The 27,667-nt window shown below is 44.3% G+C and overlaps 1 protein-coding gene across 1 annotated transcript in view; it reads right to left on the reverse strand.

Annotated features, from left to right (window-relative positions):
* Positions 1–27,397, reverse strand: part of Erich6b (glutamate rich 6B) — a 49,967-nt gene extending 22,570 nt beyond the window's left edge. Inside the window, exons 1-7 of the mRNA XM_034635996.2 lie at positions 27,013–27,397; positions 20,802–20,850; positions 17,296–17,438; positions 12,687–12,746; positions 8,334–8,401; positions 4,497–4,633; positions 2,266–2,327 (exon numbers count right to left, since the gene is read on the reverse strand). Of these exons, the coding sequence (XP_034491887.2) occupies positions 2,266–2,327; positions 4,497–4,633; positions 8,334–8,401; positions 12,687–12,746; positions 17,296–17,438; positions 20,802–20,850; positions 27,013–27,397 (904 nt within the window). The remainder of the gene's footprint in view (positions 1–2,265; positions 2,328–4,496; positions 4,634–8,333; positions 8,402–12,686; positions 12,747–17,295; positions 17,439–20,801; positions 20,851–27,012) is intronic.
* Between the last annotated feature and the right edge of the window lie 270 nt (positions 27,398–27,667).

Below are 27,667 nucleotides of genomic sequence, written 5' to 3' on the forward strand. Positions count from 1 at the left end.
TCTGTGCGGAGCCCCGCCCAACTGCGTGGGAAGTTGGCCCTGGTTTGGCAATTCAAGTGTTCAGAGTCCTGGGCTGTGTACTAACAATAAAGAGTAGGTGGGCATGGTGGTGCACACCTGCAATCCCAGCAGCTCAGGAGGCTGAGGCAGGGGGATCGTGAGTTCAAAGCCAGCCTCAGCAGCAAGACCCTGAGCAAATCAGTGAGACCCTGTCTCTAAACAAAACATAAAAAAGGGCTAGGGATGTGGCTCAGTGTTTAAGTACCCCTGGGTTCAATCCCCAGTACAAAAAAAAAAAAAAAAAAAAAAAAAAACCCTACCAAACAAACAAAAAAACCCAAGCAGGACCCTGGCAGTGAGTGAGTTTGCCTCTCAAGGGCAGCTAGTTCTCTAGCTTCTTGGGGACTAGCTACAACAGGAGCCTGAAGTGGACGTCTTTCATCAACTAGCGTTCTGGTTTGGATCTAAGGTGTCCCTGAAAGCTCATGTGTGAAACAATACAGGAATTTTCAAAGATGAGCATTAAGATTAGGTTATAAGAGCTGTAACCTGATCAGTGGATTCATTCACTTGATGGATTAAAAATTTGCAAGGACTACTCTACTGGGTGGTAACTGAAGGCCGGTGGGGTGTGGCTGGAGCAAGTAGGTCACTTTGGGGTTGGTATTTTGTCCCTAGCACCTCGCTCTCACTTCCTTGATGTTGTGAGCTGGATAGCTTTCCTCTACACCAAGCCTTTCCACCATGATGTTCTGCTTCACCTCAGGCCCAGAGTAATGGAGTTGACCATCTGTGGACTGAGCCTCTGATGCTCTGAGCCAAAATTAACTTTTCCTCCTCTAAGTTGTTCCTGTCAGGTCTTTTGGTCACAATGATGAAAAGCTAACTAACACAATCACAAATATTACATTTCTGTGTAATAAGCTCACATCTTTTAGGGGTCAGTTATCGGAACAAGCAGGGAGTGGGCAGAGATGACATCAGGAGGAATCCGGTCATTTGTATTATATCAAATTTCATTCTCCAATTAGAAGCCCTTCTCTGGACATGGGACAGTAGATTATCCTGAAAGGCTTTTATTCCCTCAAAGGAGCAAAAATTCATGCATGCATGCATCCATTCAAGAAACATTGATTGAGTGCCTATTATATGCCTTGCTAAGGTGCCAAGAAAATAAAGACATAAGTGTCTACAGCCACAGGGTAAAAGAAACATAAGTAGCAGACAGATGTAAAACAGTAAGTGTAATAGACATTTTCTGTGTTCCTGGCGACTGAGAAGGTGAACTCCTGTCCTTGTTTTGGGGGTACCCCATTGTGTGAGCCTTGGTGGGGGGCAGGTTCTCTCACCTCAGTAACTGGAGGTAACAATTTCTCCTTTTCCCTACCCTCTAACTCCAATGAGGACATGAGACTTAGGCTTAGACAGTTCCCATCCCTTTTTCTTCTCTAGACACACTGGCCTGAGCGTGCCCAGGAGATGAGTCCTAGGTTTGGCCTGAGAAATAGTGAAAAAAAAAAAAAAAAACAGTGTGGCTTTTCCATTCAATGACTGGTGTTCTTGGGAAAATCACTTAATCTCTCTGAGCCTTAGTTTCTTAATCCTTCTTCACATGGTTATGAAGATAACTTTGAATCAGACATTGCATATGCAAGTACTTAGCCCACAGGGGTTATTCCTTAAGATTTGGGACACATGCTACTATTAGGGGGATACAGCACTCTCTTGAGAGGGAATCTGAGGGTGTGACATGTCTCAGGGGAGAAGAGGACCATGGCTGATTGGCTGTCTCTCTCATGGGTACCACCACCCTTTCTGTGTTAGCTTTCTCTGGTTTTCTGAAAGATACTCCATATTGTGGTTTGAAGTTCCTCAGTTAAGCAGTCTGACCCAAATTTTGCATGATTCAACCCACAAACCTGGTAACCTCCATGATCAGCCATGTCTTAATAGCTGGGTCCCACAAGTGGAGACCCTTTCCCCCAAATCTGGGTTAGATGCCCCTCCCTGTGCTTCAGAGCATCCCTACCCATCATAGGACTTAACCATTATATTCACCACTTGCTTGTCTGTCCCCTTCCTTCAAGGGATCAGGCGGTCCACCGGTCCTAGACTGTGTCTATCTTGCTTGATATTTTGTTCCCTGCAGCTCAGACTTTGCTAGCCCAGTCGGTACTTGAGTAAACAAGCATTTCTGCCTCCTTTACAAGGCAACTTGATTGTCAGAGACTAGACACGGGGAGTGACTGGTAGTCTGGTGCTTACCTTCATGTCTCTTCATAAGCCATACGATTGGGTCTTCCAATGCTTCAAAATTTGCCTTCAACCTAAAAGGAACATGAATCCTCTTTGAAAACCGTGACTGAATGTACATGTCATGATGCACAGAGCTGGCAGGGCTAGAGCCTGTGGAATCTTTTATATCAGGGTGGGGGTGGGGGTGGGGGAAGTTGAGCCACTGGTTCTGCTGTCTGACCCAGCTTTCCTTCCAGTCCATGGTCAGGAATAAAAGGTTGGCCTTTGGCCTCCATTCTGTTCTTCCCGCCTGGTGGCTTACTGATTTTCATCCTGGGCACATGGGCTGACCCCCAAACCCTTGAAAAAGAATTCAACAAGAATTATCTTGAAGCTGAGCATGGTGGCACAACTTGGGAGGCAGAGGCAGGAGGATCGCAAGTTGAAAGCCAGCCTCAGCAACTTAGTGAGGCCCAAACAACTTAGCAAGACTTTGTCTCTAAATAAAATATATATATATATTTTTAAAAAGGGCCCCCAAATAAGGTGGTCTCCAGGGCAGCTGGGTTTCCTAGTTCTCAGATCTGAGTTCGTTTGAAAGGAAAGGTGTCAGAAAGAATGAGGTTCCCAAGCTTAAATGGAACTGAAAAGGAGGCCATTGACCTGACAGGTTTTAAGTCCCTGAAGAGAAATAAAAATTAAACCCAGAGCAACCTCAGTTGATGGCAAGGGTCACACTATGTCACCTAGCAGAGAGCAGAGGGTTACTATTTATACACAAGCAGCAGTGGGGGAACAAAGAATGGCATTTTGGTGGCCCATTTGTACAGAATGTTATCGGTTTGACTTGTAAGCTCTCTAATCGGAATCAAAGCAATTTCTGCCAACTGGCACCTGTGGAAAAAAATAAGGACCACAGCGTGTGGCGAGGTGGAAGCCTGTGAGCAGGATGCCAAATGCAGACAAGTGTTAAACTCTAGTGAAGGGATCCAGCCAGAGGCTCCAAGGCCCTTTCTGTAATGGCTGGATGTGCCTCCCTTGGTATTTTGCAAGTAAGTGGAATCCCCCCAAATGTGAGGCTGTGAGGTACACATGACTGTATCCCCATAGCCCAGGGGAAATATTTGTTGAGCACAGTCAGGTTGAAATGAGCTTCTCTTATAGGCTACAGTGGGAAGAAAGGGGAAGAGATGGAACCCAGGCGGCAGGTTGATTTACCCGGATGCTATTTGGTATTTGCTTTTGCTGATCTGAGAGCTTGGGAGAGCTTTGTGTTTTGCTCTTGGGAGATCTTTGTGTTTTGCTCTGTTCCTTTGCCTTCCCCTTTTCTGGAGAAGTCTTGAGGATCTGTTGCCCATGACTACTGAGCCCCAAACGGAAGTTGCTGGCAGTCAGTTTCTTCCTGATTGGTCAATGATGGAACTTGCTACAGTGATTATGGAGGGGACTTGTTTCCTCAGCTTGTGTTTGGTACCACTGCTGGAGAGTCAGCCACAAACCCATGGGTCCTCCATCCCCATTACCCACCGACACACACACACACACACACACACACACACACACCTTGCTCCTCCAGATATTTGACAGTGGATAAGAGTAAACCCAGGTGTCTATGCTGAGAGGACATATCGCATCACAGGCTGGATGTATACATGAGATTCTGGAATATTTGGGAACTGGAGCCTTGCCAGCAAGAAAGAGCTGGTCCCAGCAACAGGTTTGCAATAACCCTCTCATTCCCCACGTCATGGTCTGAGGCTCTGGCTGTGACCCCTAGTTCAGTGATGCTCATAGCTTTCCCTCCTTGAGAAAGCAAAGCAAAGCATCGGCCAGCCTAGGATGAAGCCAGGGAATTTGTTGGGGGAGATGCTCAGCATCTTGACAACTCTTGCCCCCTCTTTTAAAAGGAATCTGAGTCTCATTCCCTAGACTCTTGTTCAAGTTCATTTTCCTTAAACGACCCTTCTTGCTCTGGATTTCCAACCTCTGCCCCTGGCTTTGCTCCTATCCCGTGCCTCCCATGTTTGTGATTTCCTTGCTCTTGGGTTTTCAGTTTAGTCTGGCAGCTGGATGATCGCTGTGTCTGTCTGACCCCTGGGTATCACTGTTGCTCTTGTACCTGGCCTGGGCCTGCTTTCCCTGCAAGGGGACTTGCCAGGCTCTGCTCTCTCCCCTGGCGGTTCCATTTACAACTTTGCCTGCTGTCACCTCCTCTCTCCCCAAACCCACAGACCACTAATCCCACCTCTCCAGTTACTCACAGCATTCCCAGCTTCCTTCTGTTTTCAGTTTCCAGCATCAGAGTCAGGGGGATGTTAAGATGGTCTTCCAGTTCATTGGCAGCATACATTTCTCTGACTATTCTCTTAAATACTGCCTGATAGGATCTTCTAAAAAACTAAAAAAAGGATCACAAATGAAATCCCCAGAAAATGAAAATTAATGATTCATTAGTTAATCCCTTCTTCGGACTCCCAAACGTGCCAGGTGACATTTCATCATGTGATTCAAAAGACACAAAGTTGGGGAGCAGTAGGGTGGCTAGCAAGAATTCTTTTATAGAATTCATTATATTCTCTTCTTGTCCCCCCACCCGATTGCCTTACGAATTGTTTGTAATATCAGTATCTCAAGAACTCTTTTGAGATATAATATCCTCTTTTTTTCAATTCTGAAAATGGCTATAAAATGTAAAAGTGATTTCACATTTTAAGAGTGTAGCGGGTTCTCTGATCCCCAAATGGCCAATCTCCTAGGGGTGGCTTGTTTATTCAATATCAAGGCTGAAGTCTTTGAGGGAAGCCGTGGAGCAGTAGAGCATCATTGTACTGGACAGCTCTGCATTGAAAGATTCTTCCCAGGTAAGGGCTTTACACTGTGTAAAGCCTTTGTACTGTGTAAATTTGATCCTCTGTCTCAGGTCTGTGCTTCTTATCACGACTGACCCATAGATGGGTCCTTGCAATTTGAACTTGTGTGGACTTGTATGTTCACAAAAATAAGCCTTGCAGGCACCAAGTGGCATTCATTCCGTTCTTCCTTTCTTGCTCTGGTTCTACTTGTTGCCTACCAAGTTGTTTGGAGAAGTTTTGCGTCGCTAAGCCATGTTATTGACTGCTATGGTTTGGATATTGAATGTCTACCAAAGGCCCGCCTGTTAAGGGCATGGTCGCAGGGTACGTTATTAGGAAATGGCAGAACCTGCAAAAGGTGGGGCTTCGTGGGAATTGCTTGGGTTACTAGAGGAGCACCTTCTAGGGATTGTGTGTATCTATTTCCTCTTCTCCCTTGTTCTACTTCCTGGCTTAAGATGTGACTTCTTGCTCTGACACAGGCTCCTGCCATGGTGTGCTGCCCTTGCCAGAGGCCCAAACCCATGGGGGTTGCCTGATCTTGGACATAAAACTCCAGAACTGTGAGCCAAAATAAAGTCTTTACTTTACAAGTAGCCAATATCAGGTATTTTGTTACAGTGACGTGGAGCTGACTAATACATTATGTTGGGTGATAATGTTGGTGCCCATGCCCCAATCCTTGAATGGTACAGAAATCAGAGAGGAAAGAATCCCCAAACTTGGTGCCAAGTTTTGTCACATTGACTCTAGAGCAGCATGGCTCATGTCCAGACTTTTGCAATGTGCTTCATAACTGGTTTCCATCCATGACTGGCTTTTATACTCTAACCACAGGGGCTCAGTCACCGTCTATAGAATTTGGATAAGAAACATATGTGGTACCATCCCCTCTAACCCCTTTTTTTTTCCTGGATTCCACTTCATTTATTAAAAGCCCTTCTAAATGCTGACCAAAAGCTCATAGGCTCACGTAGGAAAACAAACTAACACTGGCATGTTTTTATGTGTTTGGGGGAAAGGAGGTACTGTCTATCTGTGATAGTAAAAAAAAAAATAACAATAATAATTATGCCCTATAATCACCTCTATTTCCCAGGTTGCAACTATATGCTAAATGCTATATGCTAAGAATTCTCCCACAGATTCGTATATTGAAGTTCTATTCTTTGTAACTTAGTGACCTTGTTTGGATATAGGGTCTTCACAGAGGTTACCAAATTAAAATGGTGCCATTGGGGTGATCCCTCATCCTATATGACTCGTGTCCTTATAACAATGGGAAACATAGAGGTAAGACAACAGGAAGTGATACGAGGTGGGGGAAGATGTCATCTACAAGCCAAGGAGGGAAGTATGGACCAGATTCTCCCCACACAGTCCTCAGGGGGAACCAAGCCTGCCAGTGTCCTGATTTGGGGTTTTTAGTCTCCAGAATTGGGAGTCAATATGCTTCTGTTGTTTAAGCCACTTCATTTGTGACACTTTATTACTGTGGCCTTAGCAAACTAATACAGATTCCAAATCGAAGCCTTTAGCCAAGAACATTCTCCTAGAATTTAGATGGACTGTTCCTGGTTTTCAACTTGACGTCATTTGGATGTATTACAGGTACTTACTCAGTGTGCCCAAATGGAGCTTTCTACTCTACCCAACATATATGCCAGCCCTTCTTCTCCTCTTCAGCTTCCCAGGCCACAGAGGATAAGTATGTCCTATGTCACGGCAGGTGATTGGACATAGCCCTAAGCAACCAGATTTTATCCTTTGTTCATGTGTACTGATATTGTAGAACTATTCTTCTTCCTGTCCTCAGTCTCCCCACTCTAATCCACAGAGCCACCAGAGTGGCCCTTTAAAAATGCAAAATTGATCCTGTCAGTCGTGAAGGAACTCAATTAATACTGTTGGGAACTTCGGCCGGATCCCCTATGCCATGCTGTTTCCCCAAATACATTTCAAATTTTTTTATATATATTAAAGATCTCTTAGAGAGCTAGAAAAATAAATAAATTATAATTTTTTTTGAGAGCCAAAAGACCTTTCTAAATCTAAAAAAATACCCAGTAGTCATAAGAAAAAAAAAAAACTGTTCCATGAACCTTCCTAAACATGAAAATTGACCATGTCATGGAAAATACCATGAAGAAATTTGGAATAAAAAAACTGAAAAAAAAATGTTTACAACCTAGATGCCAAAAAAAAAAAAAAAAAGGATTAAGCTCTTCAATATATAAAGAGTTTTTACAAATCAGAAGAAACGAGAAAGAAGTAACACAATAGAAGAGGAGACAAAACATACAAGCTGGCCGTTTCACAGAAAGGGACACAATATGACCGACAAATGTGAACATGCCCTGCACCTTTTGTATTGAAAAATAGGCCCAGGAGACATTATTTTCACCCTGTTGGATGGACCAAATGATGCCCCTTGGTGGGTGAGGGTGTGTGACCTCTTGGGGAAAGGAAAGTGGCACAATACATATGGGCAGAAATTTGTCAGTGCCATTCGAGTTAAGGATGCAGGTAACACTGGATTTGGCATTCAACTGCAAGGGATTTATTCTTTAGATATTCTTGCACAGGTAATAACATATATATTTAATTTATTTCTTCTCCCTCTCTACATATGTATATGCATATAAGTACATATACTGGAAATAAACATCTATTGGTAGGGTGCTGGTTAAATTTTGGTGTAAGATATAACAGAACACCACAGATTTCTAAAAATGGAATAAATGGAAAAGCAAGCTATAGGATAGAATGTATATTACTATCTAATTTATGGATATGTATGATTTATATTGTTTATGTGCATTAAAATTTCCAGATGGCTACATGAAGAGCAAAACACAGTAGCTATTTCTGGGAGGTAGGGACTTGAAACACTTATTTTACAGCTTCTTTACCATTTCAATATTTAAAAATCATGCACACTTGATTTGAGATTCAAATGCTAGGTTGAATCAAAATATCAAAGCAAAAAAAATAAACACAAATCTGGTAGTGCGACATCCCTGTCTAACTAACGTCCTCTAGTGTCAAAGCCCTGTGATGTGAAGGTGCTGGCAAGGGGAGTCCTCTTGTTCAGTCTCTTTGTCTCATGGAACATTCTGGAAGGCTCCTAAATGGGCCCTGCTCTTTCAGAGGCTGGTGCAGCCATGCAGAGGATGTGCCTAGCCTGTGAGTGTCACCTGTTTTAATATTTGGAGGAAGGTGCTCTCAAATCTTCACCCAACTTACATTATCACTGTAGTTCTTAAGCTCCTTGTCCACAGCCTCATCTATGATGCTGGCCCATTCATCCAAGGCTTTCAATTTGGAAGGCACATCGAAAGGAAGGTCATTGGAATGGAAAGCAAAATAGGAAAGAAATGGATTTATGACATTTACCCTTGTCCTTTAAAAAACATGCCTAAGTCATCCACGAGACTAAATAAATCCATTAAATTACCTAAAGTCCAACTTGGAAGTACTCATAAAATAGGAATATAAAGGTCAGTTTCCATGGCTGACTTAAGGAAGCAAGTGTGGTGTGTTTCTTGTGTCCAGTGAATGTCAGTCCGATCAAGTGATATTTGAGGGAGTCCCAGATGAAGTCAGGCAGGGAGCAGGCAGATGGCTGGGCAAGGCCCTGGGGTGAGTGGTTAGACTCACAGGCAGACTGCCACAAAAAGCACAGTCTGCCTGGAGCCGAACATGAAGGAGGGCAGAAGGGGAGTTAGAGAGCACACAGAGAGTCAAGGCCAGCCCTCAGAGGGCTTGGAAGGCGGTGGGAGGAACTAAAGGGAGATGATTTTTTTTTTCTTGGAACTCTCACAGAATGTATCTGTCTTCCACCAGTTTTGTCATCTATCGCCTATTTCTGGAATGGCCTATGGTTTACAATCGCTGGTCAAAGCAGAAGAGAGGACTCCCCAAGCGAGTCAGTTAAAGTCTACCAGAGATAGCAAACGTCTTTTATTCTTCAAGGTCAGCTGTGGCAGGTGGCTCTCTGGGCCAGGAGAGCTGCTCAAAGCCTCCAGGGCAGTGGGGTGCAAATTGAATTGTGGGATTGATAATTACAACTTGAATCTCTCTTCCCTACTCCCTGGAAGGTGTGGCTTCTGAGGTGAGGGCTTGGGGGAAGTGGCTCTCACAAGATAATTGGGTCCCCAGAGAAATGACAGTGGCCTATTGCCTCAGCTTCTGGATGATACCTTCAAGCTGGGACATCCAGAGAGCCTTGAAAACCCACCAGGTTGGCACAGGGCTGACTGACTTCGTTTGATTTTGCATCCTCATTATGTCTTTGTGGGCAGAGAGGGGACATTCTTCGTGATCCCCACCCTCATTAATTTTGCCCTGCTTCCCTGTTTGATTGAGTAATAAAAGCCCTGACTCTTTTGGGCTCCTGATGGGATGGGACAGAGAGTTCCACTGAGTGCAGCGACACAAGGCCCAGGGGCCTGTCTGTCTGCAAACCTCCCACTGCAGCCTCGGTTTGCACTGGATTCTATCCACTTGCCACATCTGACAATACCCCAGCGGCCACACATGTCACACACATCTCCGCCACGAGGGTACTTAATGTGACAGTGGCGATGTCTGCCGTGGAGAGGAGCATGGGAAGTTTTCAAAAGTTTAGGAAAATCCAACAAGGACCCACAGGAATTCAAGCAAGCATCGGGGAAGCTCCCTGTGAGTGGCACCAGAGGAGTGACGTGAATGAACAGGGAAAACAGGGGTCTAAGAGACCAAGGTGCAAGCCACAAGTGTAAGGTGCTTTGAGCTGCAAGGGCAGCTGCCTTCTGTGTGACTGCCCCAGAGTGAGCCTGGCTCTGGCCCTCACAGCTCAGCCAGAGCCCCATCATTTGTGAGGGCTATATTTTAATAGGCTTTATTGAATAATGCCCAGTTAATATGAGGAAGGAAAAGTAGGTGTTTATCCAGGAAGAAGGTGAAATTGGCATTTCTGAATACTGAACAGTAGTGCTCAGAAGCCTTCGATTCAATGTAATAATTAAGCTTATTAACATCAATGGGCTTTGTCAACATGGCAAGTTAAGCATGGTAAATAAGCAGTAGCATAGCTATGACTGGAATTGAATGAGAAGAAAACTATTTCTAATTTACTGACCCTTTGGGGATCCCCCCAACTACTTCTGCTCTGGTGAGATCAATATCTTCCTGAAGTGGCCCCACAGAACATTGGGGAGGTGTCAGATTAGGTTCAAGTGGTAGCTCTGTCTTATGAGACCTGAGCCACCTCTGACATACCACACATCCTTCTTGCATCCTAGCTCCTCATCTGTGCAATGGGGACAGTAAGACTCATCTTTAGGGTAGCTCAGAGTATCAATGCTAATGTAGGTCAATGCCTGGCACACACTCTGTGCTGAATGGAGTCTTTTTCCTGGTCTGATTATGAACAAATCTTAGTTCTTCCTCACTCAAAGTGCCTCTTCTCTAAGAGTGATTTTGCATCCTCATTAAGCTTACTTAACACAATGGCACTTCCTGAATTTAGGATAAACGTTTGAGCCATTTGTATTTGCCCTGATAACAATAGTCCCCATGTTACAATGACAAAAATTCTTTGCTTGACCAAAGGCTCCTGAGTCTGCTAGGCCTGTCTGTGCACTTCCTCGTAAAATCCAGTTTTAGCAAAAACCCTGCTAAACCACTTTAGTAGGAACCCCCTACCCTCAAGATCTGACCATTTTAGGTATCTGATCACGTTCCTCAGCTCTTCCAGCTCCCAGTGATGTCTGATTACTTTGGCCTGTCTCATGCTTTAACAAATGCCATTAAATGATTTTTCTCTTTGACAATAGATGAAGAAAAGGAGGAGAGAAGTAAAGTGACTAGCCCAAGGGCCAGCTCTGAGAAATGAGCAATCAGCACAGATTAACAAGCACCCAAGTGAAACTCAATACTCTTTTCACCCCATGCACCCTTCATGTGACCTTGTTGACCTAGGCAGGTGGGACATCAGTTGGGCTGCCCATTGCGACATGCACAAATCCTTAAACTGTTCTAAAGTCTGGCTACCCAAAATGTGATTGGTGGATTAGCAGTAGCTTCTGGGAGCTGCTTAGAGAGGAAGAATATCAGACTTACCAACTCAGAATCTACATTCACACAAGGTCTCCAGGGGACTGCACTGTGCATTAACAATTTAGCAGCACCTCTCTAGAACACCCTTGGAAATGGAACAAGACAGAGAAAACTGTATCCAGAAGTACCTTCTGGGGTTGCAGAGATGTGGGTGGCATGCATAGTCCATAATTTGAGTCTGTTTGATAAGTCATGGGGACAGGGGGTAGAATGATGTGTGTGTGTGTGTGTGTGTGTGTGTGTGTGTGTGTGTGTGTAAGAATACCCCTAAGTTTCATGCTCCAGGACAACAGGTAATAGTTCTTAAACTGTTTCCTTATGAGGATGGGTCTGGTTCATGTGGGCTTTTGTTTTGTGGTGGTGCTGTGCAAGTTGGAATTCTGCACCATAAGGATTCTCCCCTGTCCTTCCCCATCTAGAATTACCAGACCCGCCTTAATAACATTTAATAAAGCTTTAATAAATCTTTAAAAAATTTTTAGGAGTTCTAAGTTATTTGCTACCAAGGTGCCACTGGATGAGTCTATCTGAGGGTGCACACACCACAGTCAAGTCCTGCTTTCTAGACCTCAGGGGACCCAACAATAGCCTGAACCATCTTTTAATGTAGAGGCTCTTGTTCCAGAGCTTTTGGGTAGGAAGATGAGCTTCAGGGCCTGTCCCATCATTCTGTCTCCCTCATTTCTTGTTTTGGGGTTCTGAGGCTGTGTGCCCAGAATGTCCGCAGTCCTTCCAGGACTTAACAAGCAGGACAGCAGGACAAACAGCAAGGGAACCATTCACCAGGGACACTTTCCCCAGCCTAGGAGACTCTGCAGGAAGATATATTTTGATGGACACTTACAAGCTATATCCACTGGCTGCAATCCAGAGACAACATTCACTGAAAAAAAATGGGCAACATTATTAACAGGATGTATGGTATGGTGAACTAAATGGGACCCTTTAATCCCCAAGAGAATCAATTTTAAAGTCACCTCCTAAATAGCTGGGGGAACAGAGTGGAGATCACATGATTTGGAATAAGAGACTTCCTTGATCTTGAGCAGGTCAAGGCCTGTGGCCTATGCTCACTAAATAGTCCCTTGGTTGCTATTTCTTGACCACTCGAGTTTAAATTCTGAGAGTGTGAGATGTTTTTCTCCATTTTTATATCCTGCCCAGTATATAGTAGGTGTACAGTTAATGTCATTGAATGAACTGCATATGGATAGTTCATTATTTTCCCTCCTAACTCCAGTCATAAATGTTGTTTCCTTCCTTTTCAAAATGCCATAGCAATTGCCTCTTTGGTTCAATGTCTTATCTGAGCCTTGATCTTGACACTAAGTTCCAAAGATAGTGCCTTGGCCATTGGCCTTGATCAAGGCTGCCTCAGTCTGCCATGATCAAGCAGGTTCTGCTTGGCTGGGAGCATGCTAACTCTGTTCTTCTCATCTTCTTGCGCATGGATAAGTAACAAATACTACAGGTCATCAAAACCATTACAAATTATACCTTCTGAATAAGAGCTCATGGAGATGTCATCATCTGGTTTTAATTCAGGCTTCATAAAAACTGATAAAAGGAAAAAAAACAGAAGAAGATGGAGCATTACAATTTTAATCATGCTTTCCAATGGGTTCATGTTGGACATGTGGGATCTGAGGTTCTCTCCGGGCTCATCAAGGAAGGGGAAGAACCAGGACTGATGGGCTCCATGGGCATGGATTGGGTACTCCCTCTGCCCCTCTTTGTCTCTGGGAATAAGGACTGCAATAAATCAGTGGTGGAAAAGGTAACCTCTCTCTGGCTTTCCCCTATGGTCACTGTGGGGCTAGTCTGGGTCCCCAGGGTCTCTAGGATGGCTGGGGTTGGGGGCAACCTTAGAAATACCCTTCCTGCTATGGAGTCAGCTGGCACCAAGACCATGGGGACACACAGTAGGGTGTGACCTATCATGGTAGCAAGTGGGCATCTCTGGCATTCTTTGCCAAGAGCTTTCTCAGAGGTGCATAATGGGGGCTGGCTGGGAAACATGGTAGTGGGGACTGACTGATATCAATTGGTCGAGTTAGCCCTGGGAGGCTACTGTGTTTTTTTAAAAAAAACTTTTGTAAGTTCTTGGTTATCCTTGTTCTGTGTCTTCCGTAATTTTGTGATCCTAGCTCCTTTTATCCTTTGCCCCATCCCACCTCCTCTTCGCACTCCCAAACACATGTGGACACATGGGTGTACACATACACACACACACACACACACATACACACACATACACGCACACACACGCACACACATACACCCTACATTTCATTCTTAGGAGTAATAGAGAAGCAGGTCCCAACAAAAAAAGTGAAAGTGAACTTTCATTTTCATTTGTCTAATTTCTTACAATGCCTCAAAACCCAGAAACATGATTCAATTATTTTCACTCTATAATCTGCAGCATATTTTATCTAGGGTTAACTATTCTCTTCTGATTTTCCCATCAATCCTTGGTTTCTGAAACTTCCTACCTGATTTTGTTGCATTCTTTCCAATCTGAAGATAATTTACTTTCACAGTGAAGACAAAATTCAACAGCCATTGAAGAACTTGACTTTCTCTGCATCACTCATCCATGCTGTGTCAATGGCAGCTCTGCCTTAACCTTTTTGGTCCAATCACATTTTCAAAGGGTCTTTTGTTGCCTCCTGTATTCTCTTTAGTATTATAATTATTATTTTTCGTAAGAATGTTTATCCTGGGATTCAGCTTTCCTGACACTAAAAGTTCAGAATCATTTTTCTACAATTCTTTGTCAGGAATATGGTCTTTGTTGTAACTTCTTCACTTGATCTTTCAGATCCAAGTTCTCTAAAGGAAAATCTGTGCTACCACACTCTGCACTTTGGGGAGCTTTCCAACCCTCTTCTCTGTCTTGCCAGGTGGCTTGAAGGATCACTTGCCCCCCACTTTCATTTAGCCTTACCTACTTTTCTATACATATAGTGTCTCTGACTCTAGCCCCTTTTCTACCAAGACTATTTATTTGGACAGGATATACCTTTTTATATCCATTATCCAATCTTGAATCAGAGGAGGAGTTCAACAACAATTTAAAAAGTATTTAACAAATATTTATAGGTGCTTCCTATGAGCCAGGCACTAAATCTGGAGGATTTCTGTGAGCATGGATATAATGCTTGGTGTTGTAATTCCTGTTCTCCTTTGTTTATGATCCTGCTCTGTATCTAGATAGATGGACACATGGGGCCATAAATAGTCCTTCTGGTCCTCCCGAAGGCCTCCTCATATGGATCACAAGGTATTTCCTGTACCTTTAGCATTCTTTCCCCATCAGACCTGCCACCCTCTGGAGTAATAGCTTTCAAGGATTTATCTGGGTAGATTTTGCTCCATATTGAGTTCACAGTCCTGTTGTGCCATGTAAAACACTGTTTCTGACCCATTGGGGTTGAGCAATCCCATAATGAAAAATGCTATGGAAACACGAGACTGACACCCACAAAATTCACCTTAAGCTAGAGTTCTCAGTTCTCTATCAGGTTCCCCAGAATTCTCTGGAGATATTGTTAAGAAGGAAGATTTCAAGTCGTTGCAGGCAGGGATTCTGATAAAGGCTGGGTGGCCGTCTTTGCAAGCATCTCGTGGTGTGGCTGTGCAGACCCAGGCCTCCTGGAGCAGCAGTCTCTTGCTGCTGTGGCCTTGCACTACCAGCTCTTTAGGTTGCTTTTTGGTCATGGTCTCCTGTGTTTTTCCAACAAGTACATGGGTACGTTCTGCCCTGGGCTTAAAGCAGATTCCTTCTTGTGTCTGCTACTCTTAGGATTCCTTAATACACTGACAGAGGGCCCTTTTCCTCCCCTCTTCTTGACTTTGAGGCCCTCGACCTTCCTGGGACCCCATGCTTCTTGGCTGCATCCCCTGCCCTTCCTACATCACCTCATGTCGAAGTCTCATACTGCTTCATTTCTTCCTCCAGCCTGAAGCCAACCTGTGTTTGTACCACTAGCTGGAAGGTGGATGTTCCTCCTCAGTGCTCCCTGGATACATACTCTGATGGAGGTGAGACCTGGAACCGTTTTGAAATTGGTATGCAGAGCAACTCGGCAGGAAGTTCAGCTGGCTGGCTCGCCTGCAGCCTTCCCTGTCTTTGAGCCTGGATCACAGGTCTGGGGTCCCTGACCCAGGAGGCTGGGAGGCTGGAGATGGTCTATTCCTTCCCATGGCATTATTCAACCAGCTTGGCTTGCTAGCCCATAAACTCCTGCCTTTGAGGCAGTGACCCAGGCTCTGAGAGCTGCTAAATATACCTGTGCCTTGTCATTCCATCATACTGGTTCCATTCCACAGACTAGACATAATCACGAACCTATTACCACCAAATCTCTCCAGAAAGATGAATTGTAAGCCACAAGCAGGAAGGGAAAGGAATTTCCATGAGTTTTAGGGACTTGCTTTTCCTTAATTTTGATTTCTGCTGTAATGATTGTAAGAGCAAAAGGCAAGGTTTTCCCTCACCCTCTGAAGGTTCACAGTAATGAAGTGACTATAGACACACCAAAGAGAAAAGAGACACAAACTTCTCATGCACAGAGGAGAACATGTGACCCCCAGCCCACGATTCAGAAACTTGTATACCCCCGTTTCCATAGAGGGGCAGATGGGGAATGTAGACAGTTTCAAGAGGAAACTGTTTCTAGGGGTATATTGTTTCTAGGGGTACCCAGTGGGCTTGGAGAAACACTGTGGCCTGGGACAAAGTCCTTGGGGTCTGCAGAATAGACAATGAATTGTAAAGGGACTCAGTTTTGGTAGGACAGACAGCTGTGAAACTTTCCTGTCCAGATCAAATACATGTGGTACTTACAACCTAAATTAAATACAGACAGGACAAGCTATACAAATTAGGCTTAAATACAAAAGGGTCATGAGTGAACACAACACATAAAGCAATGGTCTCAGCAGGGTCTCTCTGGGGTGGGTTCACAGTGGGAGGTACAGGCCTGAGTCTTTCCTTCCCACATCCAGCCTCATTCTTCCCCCTCTCTCCTCTCTCACATCCTTTCAAGCTTAGCATTGGCACTTCATAGGCAATTACTCAGGAAATGATTTTCAGAGTCCTGCTTACGAATTTCTAGATGAATGCTCAGATTTCCCCCAGCTGTCATGCTTCCTGATTTTGAAATGATTCCAGTTCTTGGGCTTCACCAGGGCACACATGCTGACACAAGTTCCAACTGAAACCATTTAGCCTGTAAAACACTCCTGGTCATGCACCGGCTCATTTGGGCTGTCCTCGGCCTCTCCGTTCTTCCTTAAAGGGTTTCTGGCTCCTAATTTCATTTAACCATATTTGAGCTACAAAATTTAGCAGGCACAGTTGGGGGCAGGGAGGTGAGGCAACCAGGGAATCTAATTTATTGCTGCCATGACTACAGATGTGAAATAAATCTGTGAATCAGTGATGGATCGATCCCACTAAGGCCAGACTTAAATGATTAATAATGGTGAGAAATGCTGTTCAGTCTTCCATCCCCAGGACCCTAGAGTGGAGGGCCTTTGGGCTTAATTGGATGGAGAATTAAGACCCCCAGTGCAATCTTGCTGAACCCTCTCCTGTGTCTCTCCCAGTTGTAGCTATGGAAGTTCATTGTACAGATGGTTTTGCCTGGTTCAGAGTCAGGGCTGGCTTCGACCGCACGCTGAGACAGAGTCTGAGGTGACTTCAGTCGCTTTCGCTGTTCTCATGATTATCTGGATATGGCCTATCGCACCAGGGAACCTGTCTCTAATCTGGGAAGGAAATGGCCTGTGTCCTGGAGGGAAAGATTTCCTGTTTCACGTAGAACAAGGACAGGAAGACTGATGAGCTACAAGGGAGGAGATTGAGGGAGGGCATCTGTTTCAGCGCAGAGGGAGTCTGGAACGGGTGGAAGGGGTGGCAGTGCTCATGCAGAAATTAACTTCTTTTGCATATATGACGTGGGATGACCCGGGGAGCAGTGTCACACCATTAGCATGGGACATAGTCCCCCAGGCACAGGAAACACTGTGAGCCCATTCTTTCCTGAGCCTCAGGGAGCCTGGTGATGGGACCCCAGCAGGGTGCAGCCTTCCTTACCCAACTTGCTTTCGTAGGCCCATTTCGTCTGACTGGCCTGGTGTCTTATGGAAACCTCGGCTTGTTCCGAGTCGGCAGAGATAGTGGCAGAACGTGGGACACCATAATAAAAGGTAGCCTGAGAGGTGCTGGCAATTGGGCTCCTGTCAGAGGGGAACACAGGGGTGGTCAGTTTCTAGTCAGACACCAGGTTAGGACTCAGGTCCATGGCATGCTGGGAGACTGGGGAGGAGGTGGCTGCTTTTCAGACTTCTGCCAGTCACAGATGATGGAGGCCATAGGATTAGACAGGACTCGCTGGGCCTGCGTGCCACTCTGGGTAGCACAGGCCGTGTGGGGCCAACTTCCGCCTTACTACAAAATGAAAGGTTCTCCAGGTACCTTCAAATACCACGGGGTTGGACTGCCATCACTGACAGCAGAACATTCTAGAACATTCCCCCTTCTTCCTGGTTCACAACCCTGTTCATTCCATTTGCCCTTTCTTCCTCACTGTTGCTCAAGGCAGAGTGGAAAACCACTGAAGGTGTTACAGCAGTTTAAATCAAGCACCGAGGTTTGTTCCTGCAGTAGAACTACCATGAGCACCTCCACCATCAGGAGAGTTTTCTGAAGGGCCCGAGCGGGGCGGGCATTGGGTATGAGGCACAAGCCCTCCTCTCTGGACGCTTAGAATCAAAGACAGACAACCCCCAAACACTGATCCATACTCTGTCCTTTCTCAGGAATCTCTGGCTTTTAACTGGGACCCAAGAACTATAATTGTAAGGAATTGAGAGGAGTTTTTTGGGGGCAATTTGACCCTGAAATCATTTCATGTGTTACTGGCCCAGGTGGCAGAAACAGGCCCTTGGGAAAATGTCCAGTATATACAGGAGAACTGACTATGGATGGTGGAAAAAACAGACTTTGGTGTCAGATGACCTGAACTTACATGTCGGCTTTTGCACACTAGTGGAGTAACCGCTAAGTTACTTATCTGCTATTGTTCATATAGGGGAAGTCAGGTGGGACCTCTCCTGATCTGGGACAGATTTCTTGATGCAGGAACAGAGGAGTGGGTGAGGGCTGGACTCTGAGGCTTGGAGTGAGAGGAGGAGGCTGCTTGTCCTAGTGGTGGGGACTGTGGGATGGGGTTTTCCCTTCCACGTCTGTAGCAGGTACAGGCAGGTCTTTCAGGCACCTGCTCAGGGACAGTAGGAGGGCCTTGATCTGTGGCCACAGATCACTACATTCTCAGGGCACAATATTGGAAAGGCGCCCTGGGTTTAGGGGCAAGCTGCTTGGGTCCTATGTTAGGTGACCATAGGGGTCAAGAACAAGCAGACACAGGTGACGTCCTTAGGCAAGTGTCACCTCTTGCTTTGCTCCAGGCCTCAAGGCCAGGTCAGGTCACTCCTCCAGGCCACCAGAGACTTTTCTTTACCTTTGTAGCAAGATAATGTCTGTCCTGCCTCACTCACCCAGTGTGCATTGGGACCCAAAGAGGTAATGCCAGTCCCCATGAAAGGACTTTGAAAAGCTGTTGAACAAACAGAGCGGGTTATGCTTGAGGAGAGGTAGGGAACTCTGGTTATTGCCATCTTGGTGGACATTTCCCTAACACCCTCTCTGTATAGTTGCCTGGGCTGGGACATGGCAGGGCCTCTGTGGTGCCTGCCAGGGTTCTGCTGCAGCCTCAGTTCTCAGGAAGCAGAACCATGGTCCCGGCCTATTTGGACTGAACAGAGCTCCATGTTCCATCCACACGGGAGAGAGAACAAGGAGCACTCATCATATTCCAGCCCCTGGGGAGCTTAGACTGCTCAAGGCCTGCTTCCTCAGCTGCTACAGAGCAGGAAAGGGGGCTGCTCTTGCCTGGGGGAACTTGGGCAGTCGTGGGGAAATGGAAGGAGGAGCTCCTTCAGGTCTGGGGTGGCAGGTGGCCTTCCTGTTTATAAGGATGCTTGCTCTGTCGCTGCTCCCCTTCCCAATGCCTGCCTTAACACCCATGTTAACACTTCTTGCCCGAATGGGTTCGGGGAGGATTCAGTCTCTCAGCTATCTTGTGTGAGGAAAAACCAGGACATTATCCCCAGAGACCTAGCCATAGAGCATACGGACACTAGGAAGGTCCCTCAGGTCCTCCCTGATCCTCAGAGCTCTTAGGAACAGAAAATATTCCCCGTGAAATATGAATAAAGGACTGGATAGATACATCACTTGGAATACAGCTGACTTGGAACCATGATTTGTGTTCTAGATGTGCTAAGTGGCTCGAGGCAAGTGTGGGAGCAGAATAGAGAATAACAGGCAGAGGCTGTCCTGTGTGCTAGCCGCACGTTACAACTCTGTCTCACAACGCATGAGGCGAACTCTCTTCTTCTTCCATTATACAGGTGGAGAAATAGGTACAAGGAGATGGAGTGGCTGCCCTATAACGTACTGCTAGCTAAGCTATGCAGAGACTCAAACCCAGAGCTGAGACTCAAACCCAGGCAGTGTGGCTCCAGAGTCCCTGTTCACAGACACCTTAAAGCAATCACTTTACTGTTAGGCCCCTTCACCGCCATATCACTGAACTTGCTTTTGGGTGCCAGGAAGTGAAGTGAAGGGGTCTTCAAAAGCTATTCCCTTTATGTGCAAGGCCTTTGAGGGGTGGTTAGCATCAATCAGATCTACCTGGCTGAGCCTCTGGAGGCCTGAAGTGTGGACCAGAGAGGTGGTGCAGAGCAGGAGCAGGATGCCACCTTGCCGGGCCAACAGGAGGCCCAGTCCCCTCAAGCTGACCTTGGGGCTTTCCTACTCAACAAAGTTGGGATTTAACTCTTGCTTCTCACCAAAACCAAACTGGCCTTGTGCACTTTTTAAATCTCATGTCAACCCAGTTGACCAGTGGAGACACTTGACTGCCCACCTCTGCCACCACGATCGTCTTTGGGGGCTTTGGGGAGGTATTGTAGGGAATGAGACACGAGGACCAGGACTGTGGATCAGAAGGCTTGGGGATGCTCCCATACTGGTTTCTTCAGAGCTGGGCACATAGAAAGCATTTATTCATGTCTTCCATAATGAGTGTCTAGGGTGTGTCAAGTCCTGTCACAGAAATTTAATCAATATTCCCTGAATGATAGTTGACCTTGGAAACAAGCCCAGCCTTTTTCTTTCCCTGGATAGACTGCGCCTTCCTTTTGGCTGTCCACTCTCTGCTCACACAAAGACACTGCCCATGAGCCCTCTGCTGTCTCTGGTGGGTTGAGCTCTTATCTCCAGACTCGGATGCCCTGCCCTTCTATCTCTGGTAGTTCTGGGCACTAGGACCCTGATCTTGGAACCCACCCCTGTGAGCAACTCTGTGGCAGGGGTGAGCAGAAGCCCCTTGCTCAACTACCTCTTTCTCAGGAGACCTGCTCCGGAGCCGTACCACATCCCTCCTCATCTTTGGTCCTCCAAAGGTTCAAACAGAATTCCTAAGTGTGAGTTTTCACCTCACTTACCCATCCCCACACCATCGCAAAGACTCTTACCTTGCATTAAGACGAGATAAGATCAATGATGAATAAACCGATTTGAAGTCTATTGGAAAAAAGAACAGAATAACAGAAAGACAATATTGGCAGGAATAGGAAAAAAAAAACTATTTTTCTTTGTATTTAATTTTTTTTCTTAAAATCCCTGATACTGAAATTGAGGCTTGAATTATAGCAGTTTTCTAGTTTCACTTTACCTCTGTCTTATACATTATGAGATTGAACTTTATAAAACGAGACAGAATTCAAGAACAGAATTTTCAAGAAACTGTGGATTTTGGAAATTTGAGTTTCTTTTGCTAATCTCTTAGGGGTTTACAAATTCCTCCCTCTTCAGGGACAAAAGACCTTTGTCTACCAGAGATGACCAAGGTACAGAGGATATAAAAATATTAAGAATTATTTTTAACTTTAAAGAAATTGCTCATATCATTTAACTACTTGATTGATTGCCTTGATGGTATGACATCAAGAATTTCACGTACATTGGGATAAAATATGCCAAGAATTCAATGAATAGAGAATGGCAAAGTGGAAGCAGTCAGGAAATGAGAATGAAAACAGTTCAACTTGAAACTTAAATGTTTAACAATTATACTTACCCAGAGTTTACTCATGGGACAGAATGGGATTCAGGAAATGACTTGCCTATGAAAGTGTGATGTCTACAAAAATTAAGCAACATGGGCAAATGGTGAAACTGTAATACTCAGTTATAAAAGTAGAATACGAGCTGGGTATATAATATGTTTAAGATGGTTAAAAACAAGACACTACCACAAAATGACAACCATCACTGTCACATATGCAGATGATAAGGGTAGGAGACAGAATACAAAGCACTAAAATGTGAATTTGCTTTAGCTGTATTTGGATGTTAGCAGATAGGGTGAGGTATTTCTACTTTTTTCAAATTTCCTTTTTTTTTTGTTTTGTTTTGGTTTAGGAGATTGAACTCAGGGGCACTCGGCCACTGAACCACATCTCCAGCTCTATTTAGTATTTTATTTGGTGACAGGGTCTCACTGAATTGCTTAGTGCCTCGCTTTTGCTGAGGCTGGCTTTGAACTCACGATCCTCCTGCCTCAACCTCCCTAGCCACTGGGGTTACAGGCGTGGGTCATTGTGTCCAGTTCATCTTTTTAAAGAGATGAGCAAGAATAGATTATTTCTTTGAAAATTAAGATAAGCACATAGCTTATTAAATAGAAACAAAGGATGAAAGGAGGATGAAAAGGAGAAGAGAAAGAAGTGATTGGGATAGGAGAGAGAGCTGGGGAGACTGTCTTGGGTCTTGTTATTTCCTGTGGTCTTGGACTAGTCACATATCCTCTGAATCCAGGTCCTCATTTGTAAAGCAGGGATGGGGGATCATGGCTGGGAGCATCAAAGGAGATAGAATCTGTGAAATGAACCATACACACCCTGTGCCATTGGATTGTGTTGCCTGACCTTCCTTGGGATGGGTCACATGCTGAATACACAGCAAGAATCTGTAGAAAGTGGAGGCTGGATTTGCCCAGCCCTGGGTCACCAGCATCCCCCCTACCAGTTGCCAACTCAAATCTACAAATGGGAAGCCTTCCTGCATCAGAACTCAGCTGCCCCCCCCCCCCCGCCTCCAGCTTTATGAGTATTTCTTGCATCTTTCTTAATAGCTAGATTTCCTCCTGGGAATAGCAGTCTGGACATCAACTCTCAACTGGATTGACAATCGTGTCATAGCATTTAGGACAAACAGCAGTCAGAGGCTCCAGGAGGAGCTAGCAAAGGCAAAGAAAACCAAATCCAGCGTATTTTATGTTTCAAAGTACTATTAGGCAAAACCTTCATGAATCAAAATCAACATACTGTGAGGTCTCTTGCCAAGGAGCAGATTTCTCATTAGGAAGTTCTTGGGGTTTAAAAAAAAGTGTGTGTGTGTGTGTGGGGGTCCTCCTCATGGGGTCCTTCCTCTTGACAGCATGTTCTGTGGCAGCAGGTAGGTTTACTCCTTCCTTCTGGCACCTTCCTTCTCGTGAGATCAGAAGAGTATTTTCACACCTTACAATTTTATGTGGTGTGGGAGATAACAGAGCATTTTCAGGTATATTATTTTATTTAATCATCCCAATTACCTTGTGAAGAAAGATGTTTTTGTGCATGGAGAAACTGAAACCCTGAGAAAGGAAAGGACATGCCCAGGTCATAAACCCCACCATGTGCTGGGTCTTCTGGTGCTGGTGCCACAGGGCTTGCGCTCACGTGCCACATCCAGTATTTGTAACCCCCTGGGGACGTCAGATAAATGTGACTATAGATTATTCAGTGGCAATTGATGCTGTATTTATATTTTAGTTGCACATCTAATTTTGTTGGATTTTTCCACAGCCATGGAAGAAATCATGTCTTTAGGAAAGAGACGGGTGGGGGTTGTTGGTCTGACAACTGGATTTGTGCAGAGTAATGGAATGACTAGAATTGACCTGCCACTGAGTAGAGGGTGGAGGGTGCAGATCCCTCTCATACCCTCTACACTATTTCTTGTCTTGTCTTTGGGTTATGTCCATTTCACAGGGTAGGGAAATGTTGCCAGGGAGTGTGGCTATTCAAAGACAACAGCAGGGGAATGATACTAATAATAGCTAACATTTACATAGGCTTAAAATGCTAAGTACCTGGCATAGCTCATAATGCTGTAGATAACTTGACCCCATTAATATTCATATACATCCAATAAGGTAGGTCTATTGCTATTGCTAATTTCAGTGAAGAAAACCAAGATACAGAGAGAGTAAGTGACTTGTCCAACTTCATGCAACTTGAAAGAGGGAGAGAGCAGGCATTCAAACCTAAGCAGTCAAACTCCAGAGATAGAAAGAAAAATGTGCCCATGTGGCAGACTCCCATCTGCCACTAAGTAAGCAAATAAAGGGCAATGATGCTCCCCCTTCACTGGCTGATCCTGTGGCAGACATTGCTAGTCAAGCACAGCACTCTTTCCTGCTGAGCCCAGATGGAGCCTCACAATCCTTCTCAACATAGTGATCCACCACTAATATCTGGAAACCAGCCAATCATAATGAGGGATAGGAGCCTATTTGTCTTCTCTAGGGAACATACTATAAATGCCAATTAATTCATGCAGTATGGAGCATTGAATCCATGGCTTTGCACATGCTACATAAGTACTCTACTACTGAGCTACATCCCCAGCCTTTTTATTTTGAGGCAGGGTCTTGCTAAGTTGCACAGGTCAGCCTTGAAATTGCAATCAACCTGCATCAGCCACTTGAGTAGCTGGGATTATAGGTATGCACCATTGTGCCCAGCCATATATATTTTTTAAAATAAATGTCTCTCTGTATGCTCATGTGTGGCCTTATAAAATGAATTTGATAATTTGATTCAATTTGCATGTATGGAACATCTGCTATGGGTCACGAAGGTGCTCTTGTTGGGCACTGAGATGCAAAACAAGGGAAAAACAAAGTTATATCTTAAAGATATTAGAAGAATATTCTACATAAAGAAACCTTGCTGGAGGGGCTGGGGTTGTGGCTTAGTGGTAGAGTGCTGGCCTAGCATGCATGAGGCAATAGGTTCGATCCTCAGCACCACATAAATGTAAAATAAAGATATTGTGTCCACCTAAAACTAAAAAATAAAAAAAAGAGAGAGAAACCTTGCTGGGGCTGGGACTGGGGCTCAGCGGTAGCACACTTGCCTGGCATGTGTGAGGCATTGGGTTCGATTGTTAGCACTGCATATAAATAAAATAAAGGTCTATCAACAACTAAAACAAAAACAAAAACATTTTTTTTAAAAAAAGAAACCTTGCTATAAATTCTTTCAAAGAGTGAATTCTCTTGTAAGCCCCTTCTTAACCTGTTTTGTACAATCTGGCTTGGTACTTTGGGTTTGCATAGACCAAGGCATTCTTCCATGTACCTTTAAATCCATTTTAGCATTCCCCTACAGTTTTTTTTTTCAGTGCCTTTCCAATTTTTGCTAGCAGGCCATTTATTTTCAAAGCTTTTGCTTTATACACAGTTCCATTCACTTGACAGCATTGTATTTGTCCTGCTCTAGTGGGTAATATATTTACAAAGATTCAGCACATAGAAAGGACATGTTAAGAATGCTTGATTCATACTGTGCAAGAGAAAAACCCTGAATGCTATTTTTCAGTATTAGAATTGCACTTGGTACTTGAACAGTGGGGATATTAGGATCCCAAGAGGGAGCTTAGTTGTAGAGGCACACCGAAAAGAATTTCCCAGCAATAGAGCAATTACCTCTCCAATACAACAACTCAACTTTCATGAAGATAGTAGGAATGGAGAATGATACATATGATTAGACAAAAAAGGATAAAGGTAAAATATCTGCTGAGAACGCCCAGCTTTTTGTGTGTGTGGAATCAGATTTTTAGGACTAACTATTCAAGCTGCTTGGGATGTTTGCAGTAGGTAGCGGAACTGATGCAGAAGAATAGTTTAGTTTTACTTCTAGTTTGACTTAAGCTGATACAGATGGCCTGGAACTAAAGCTTCTGTACCTTGTTGGATATGGCCATGTAGTCACGACATCAAGGTGAGACACCCCATGCACCTCTGTGAATCCCATTAACCACTGCTGGTGAACAGCACAAGGGGGAAGTTGCCAAATGGTGAAATTCTACTCAAGGAAGTAGTGCCAATTGCAGAGACAGCCCTGGGATAAGAGGCATCACTCCAAAGTCAAATATTCAGCTGCATCGAAAGACTATTCTTTCTGGGGGTTTGAATGGGCACCCTGAGAAGCATAGTAGGGTCTTTATCAGGGTCTTTTGATCTATTATCAGATGGTAGGAAAATCTTCTAGGAAATAATTAGAGACCATTGAAAAAACTTAGTTATATGTTCACCAAAATGCTGTTTTACAAAAGTAACAATAAGATCAGAAACAATGAGTGGTCGATAATAGGGGATCAATTGGAAATATTGTGACTTAGTCTGGAAGGAAGTGGGGGAGAAGAGGTGGAGAAGGATGGTTATTGGGTACAGAGGTCCTTTGGATAGGAAGAATAACTTTTAATGTTCCATAGCACAGTAGGTTAACTATGTTCGACAACAATTCACTGAATATTTAAAAGTAATTAATAGAGAGGATTTTGAAGGCTCTCAACACAAAGATGGGACAAATGTCAGAGCTGACACATTCGCCAATCACCTCGATCTGATCACTACACATTGAATACATGCATTGAACTGTCACGTTGTACTCCATAATTATGTACAATTATTGAGTTAATTAAAAATAAAGATTAAAAAAGAAAAGTAAGCTAAATAATACTAAAAATTTAAAATATAAAATTATATTCATATAAATACATACTATTTATTTATGACCACAGCATATTAGTATATAAACAAAGGAACGTTAAAAACTGGTTAAAACACTATAATAAAGTTTGATGCAGCTGGGCTTGGTGGCTCATGCCTGTATTCCCATTGGCTCAGGAAGCTGAGGCAGGAAGATTATGAGCTCAAAGCCAGCCTCAGCAACTTAGCAAGGCCTTGTCTCAAAATAAATATTAAAAAAGTGGGGCAGAGGATATGGCTCAGTGGTTGAGTGCCCCTGGGTTCAATCCCTGGTACAAAAAACCCCCCTCTGATCCATATACATACATATGTTTATATATATATCTCCACCTTTATTAACCTGGTAACTGAGAAAGGAATAAAATATCACTAGTCAGTAAATTATACTGAGGAGGTAGAACCAAAGTGTGAAAAGTGATTATCATCTCTGATCAATGGTAATTTCTTTCTCTCTTTCTTTCCTTTCTTTTAAAATTTATACTATATTCAGTATCTAAAACACCCACAATGAATGGGTACAATAAGGAAAAGATAAAAATTATCTTTTTTTTTTTTAAACAGGCACTTTATTTCATGAGGTCTCCCCGTCTTGGGCACAGTGCTTGGGGCATGGCTGTTGGAGTTGTGAGAACTTTGCCTATAAGAGTCTTCCTACCTGTCAGCACCATGGACAGAGTTAATAATTTGGGCTTGGTTGCCTCTGGGGCTTGTTCTTTCTTCCAGGAGTGACCATCTTTTGAGAGGGCTGCCTCCAGATACTTACCCACTTCTAGATGCTCTTCTTTATAAAGATACTGTTAGATACTGTTTCCCTTCTAGACGTTTTTCCTCCTCTAGATATTCCCTCCCCTCTGGATACTCACCCTGCCCCAGATGCTTTTGAAATGGATGTGCTTTTCTCAGATTCTCTCCTTTAAACACGTAGTCTGTTATGTTTATAAACTTGTCTTCCTCTAGATACTCTTCCTCCTCTGTGGACTCATATTCCTCCAGAGCGTCTTCCTCCTCCAGATAGTCTTCCTGCCTTGAATGCTCTCTCTTCTCCAGATACTCTTCCTTTCCTGGGTAATGTTTCCCTTTCAGAGACTTTTTAGTTTTACCAGGAGTAGATTTATCCCTCAAACTCTCCCTATCTAACTCTACCTTGGCATCTTCTTTTGCTGAAGGGAAGTTCTGTGTGGGAAATCCAGACGTTGTGGGAGAGGGAGGAGACAAGTCTCCTGACACTGAATTGTTTTCAGAAGACATGTTGGAGAAGCAGCAGGTGAAGTCACTTTACCACCCTGGGAACAAAGAAAGGAACAGAATCCCATTAGTTGGTAATAGCTAACTATACAGAGATTTAATCCACTTGTTCTCTCATTTCATTTGGGAGTCTTTAAATATCGTGACTCTTGAGAAGGGACAAAAATAGAACTTCCAGAGCCTTTACCCTCAACGAGCTGATGGGGAGGCCACGTGTGGAGGCAAAGACTTTGCAAATACTGCATCATATGACGTCAACAAGGAGGACCAGAA

The sequence above is a fragment of the Marmota flaviventris genome, chromosome 4, assembly GCF_047511675.1.
Source record: "Marmota flaviventris isolate mMarFla1 chromosome 4, mMarFla1.hap1, whole genome shotgun sequence".
Lineage (NCBI taxonomy): Eukaryota > Metazoa > Chordata > Mammalia > Rodentia > Sciuridae > Marmota > Marmota flaviventris.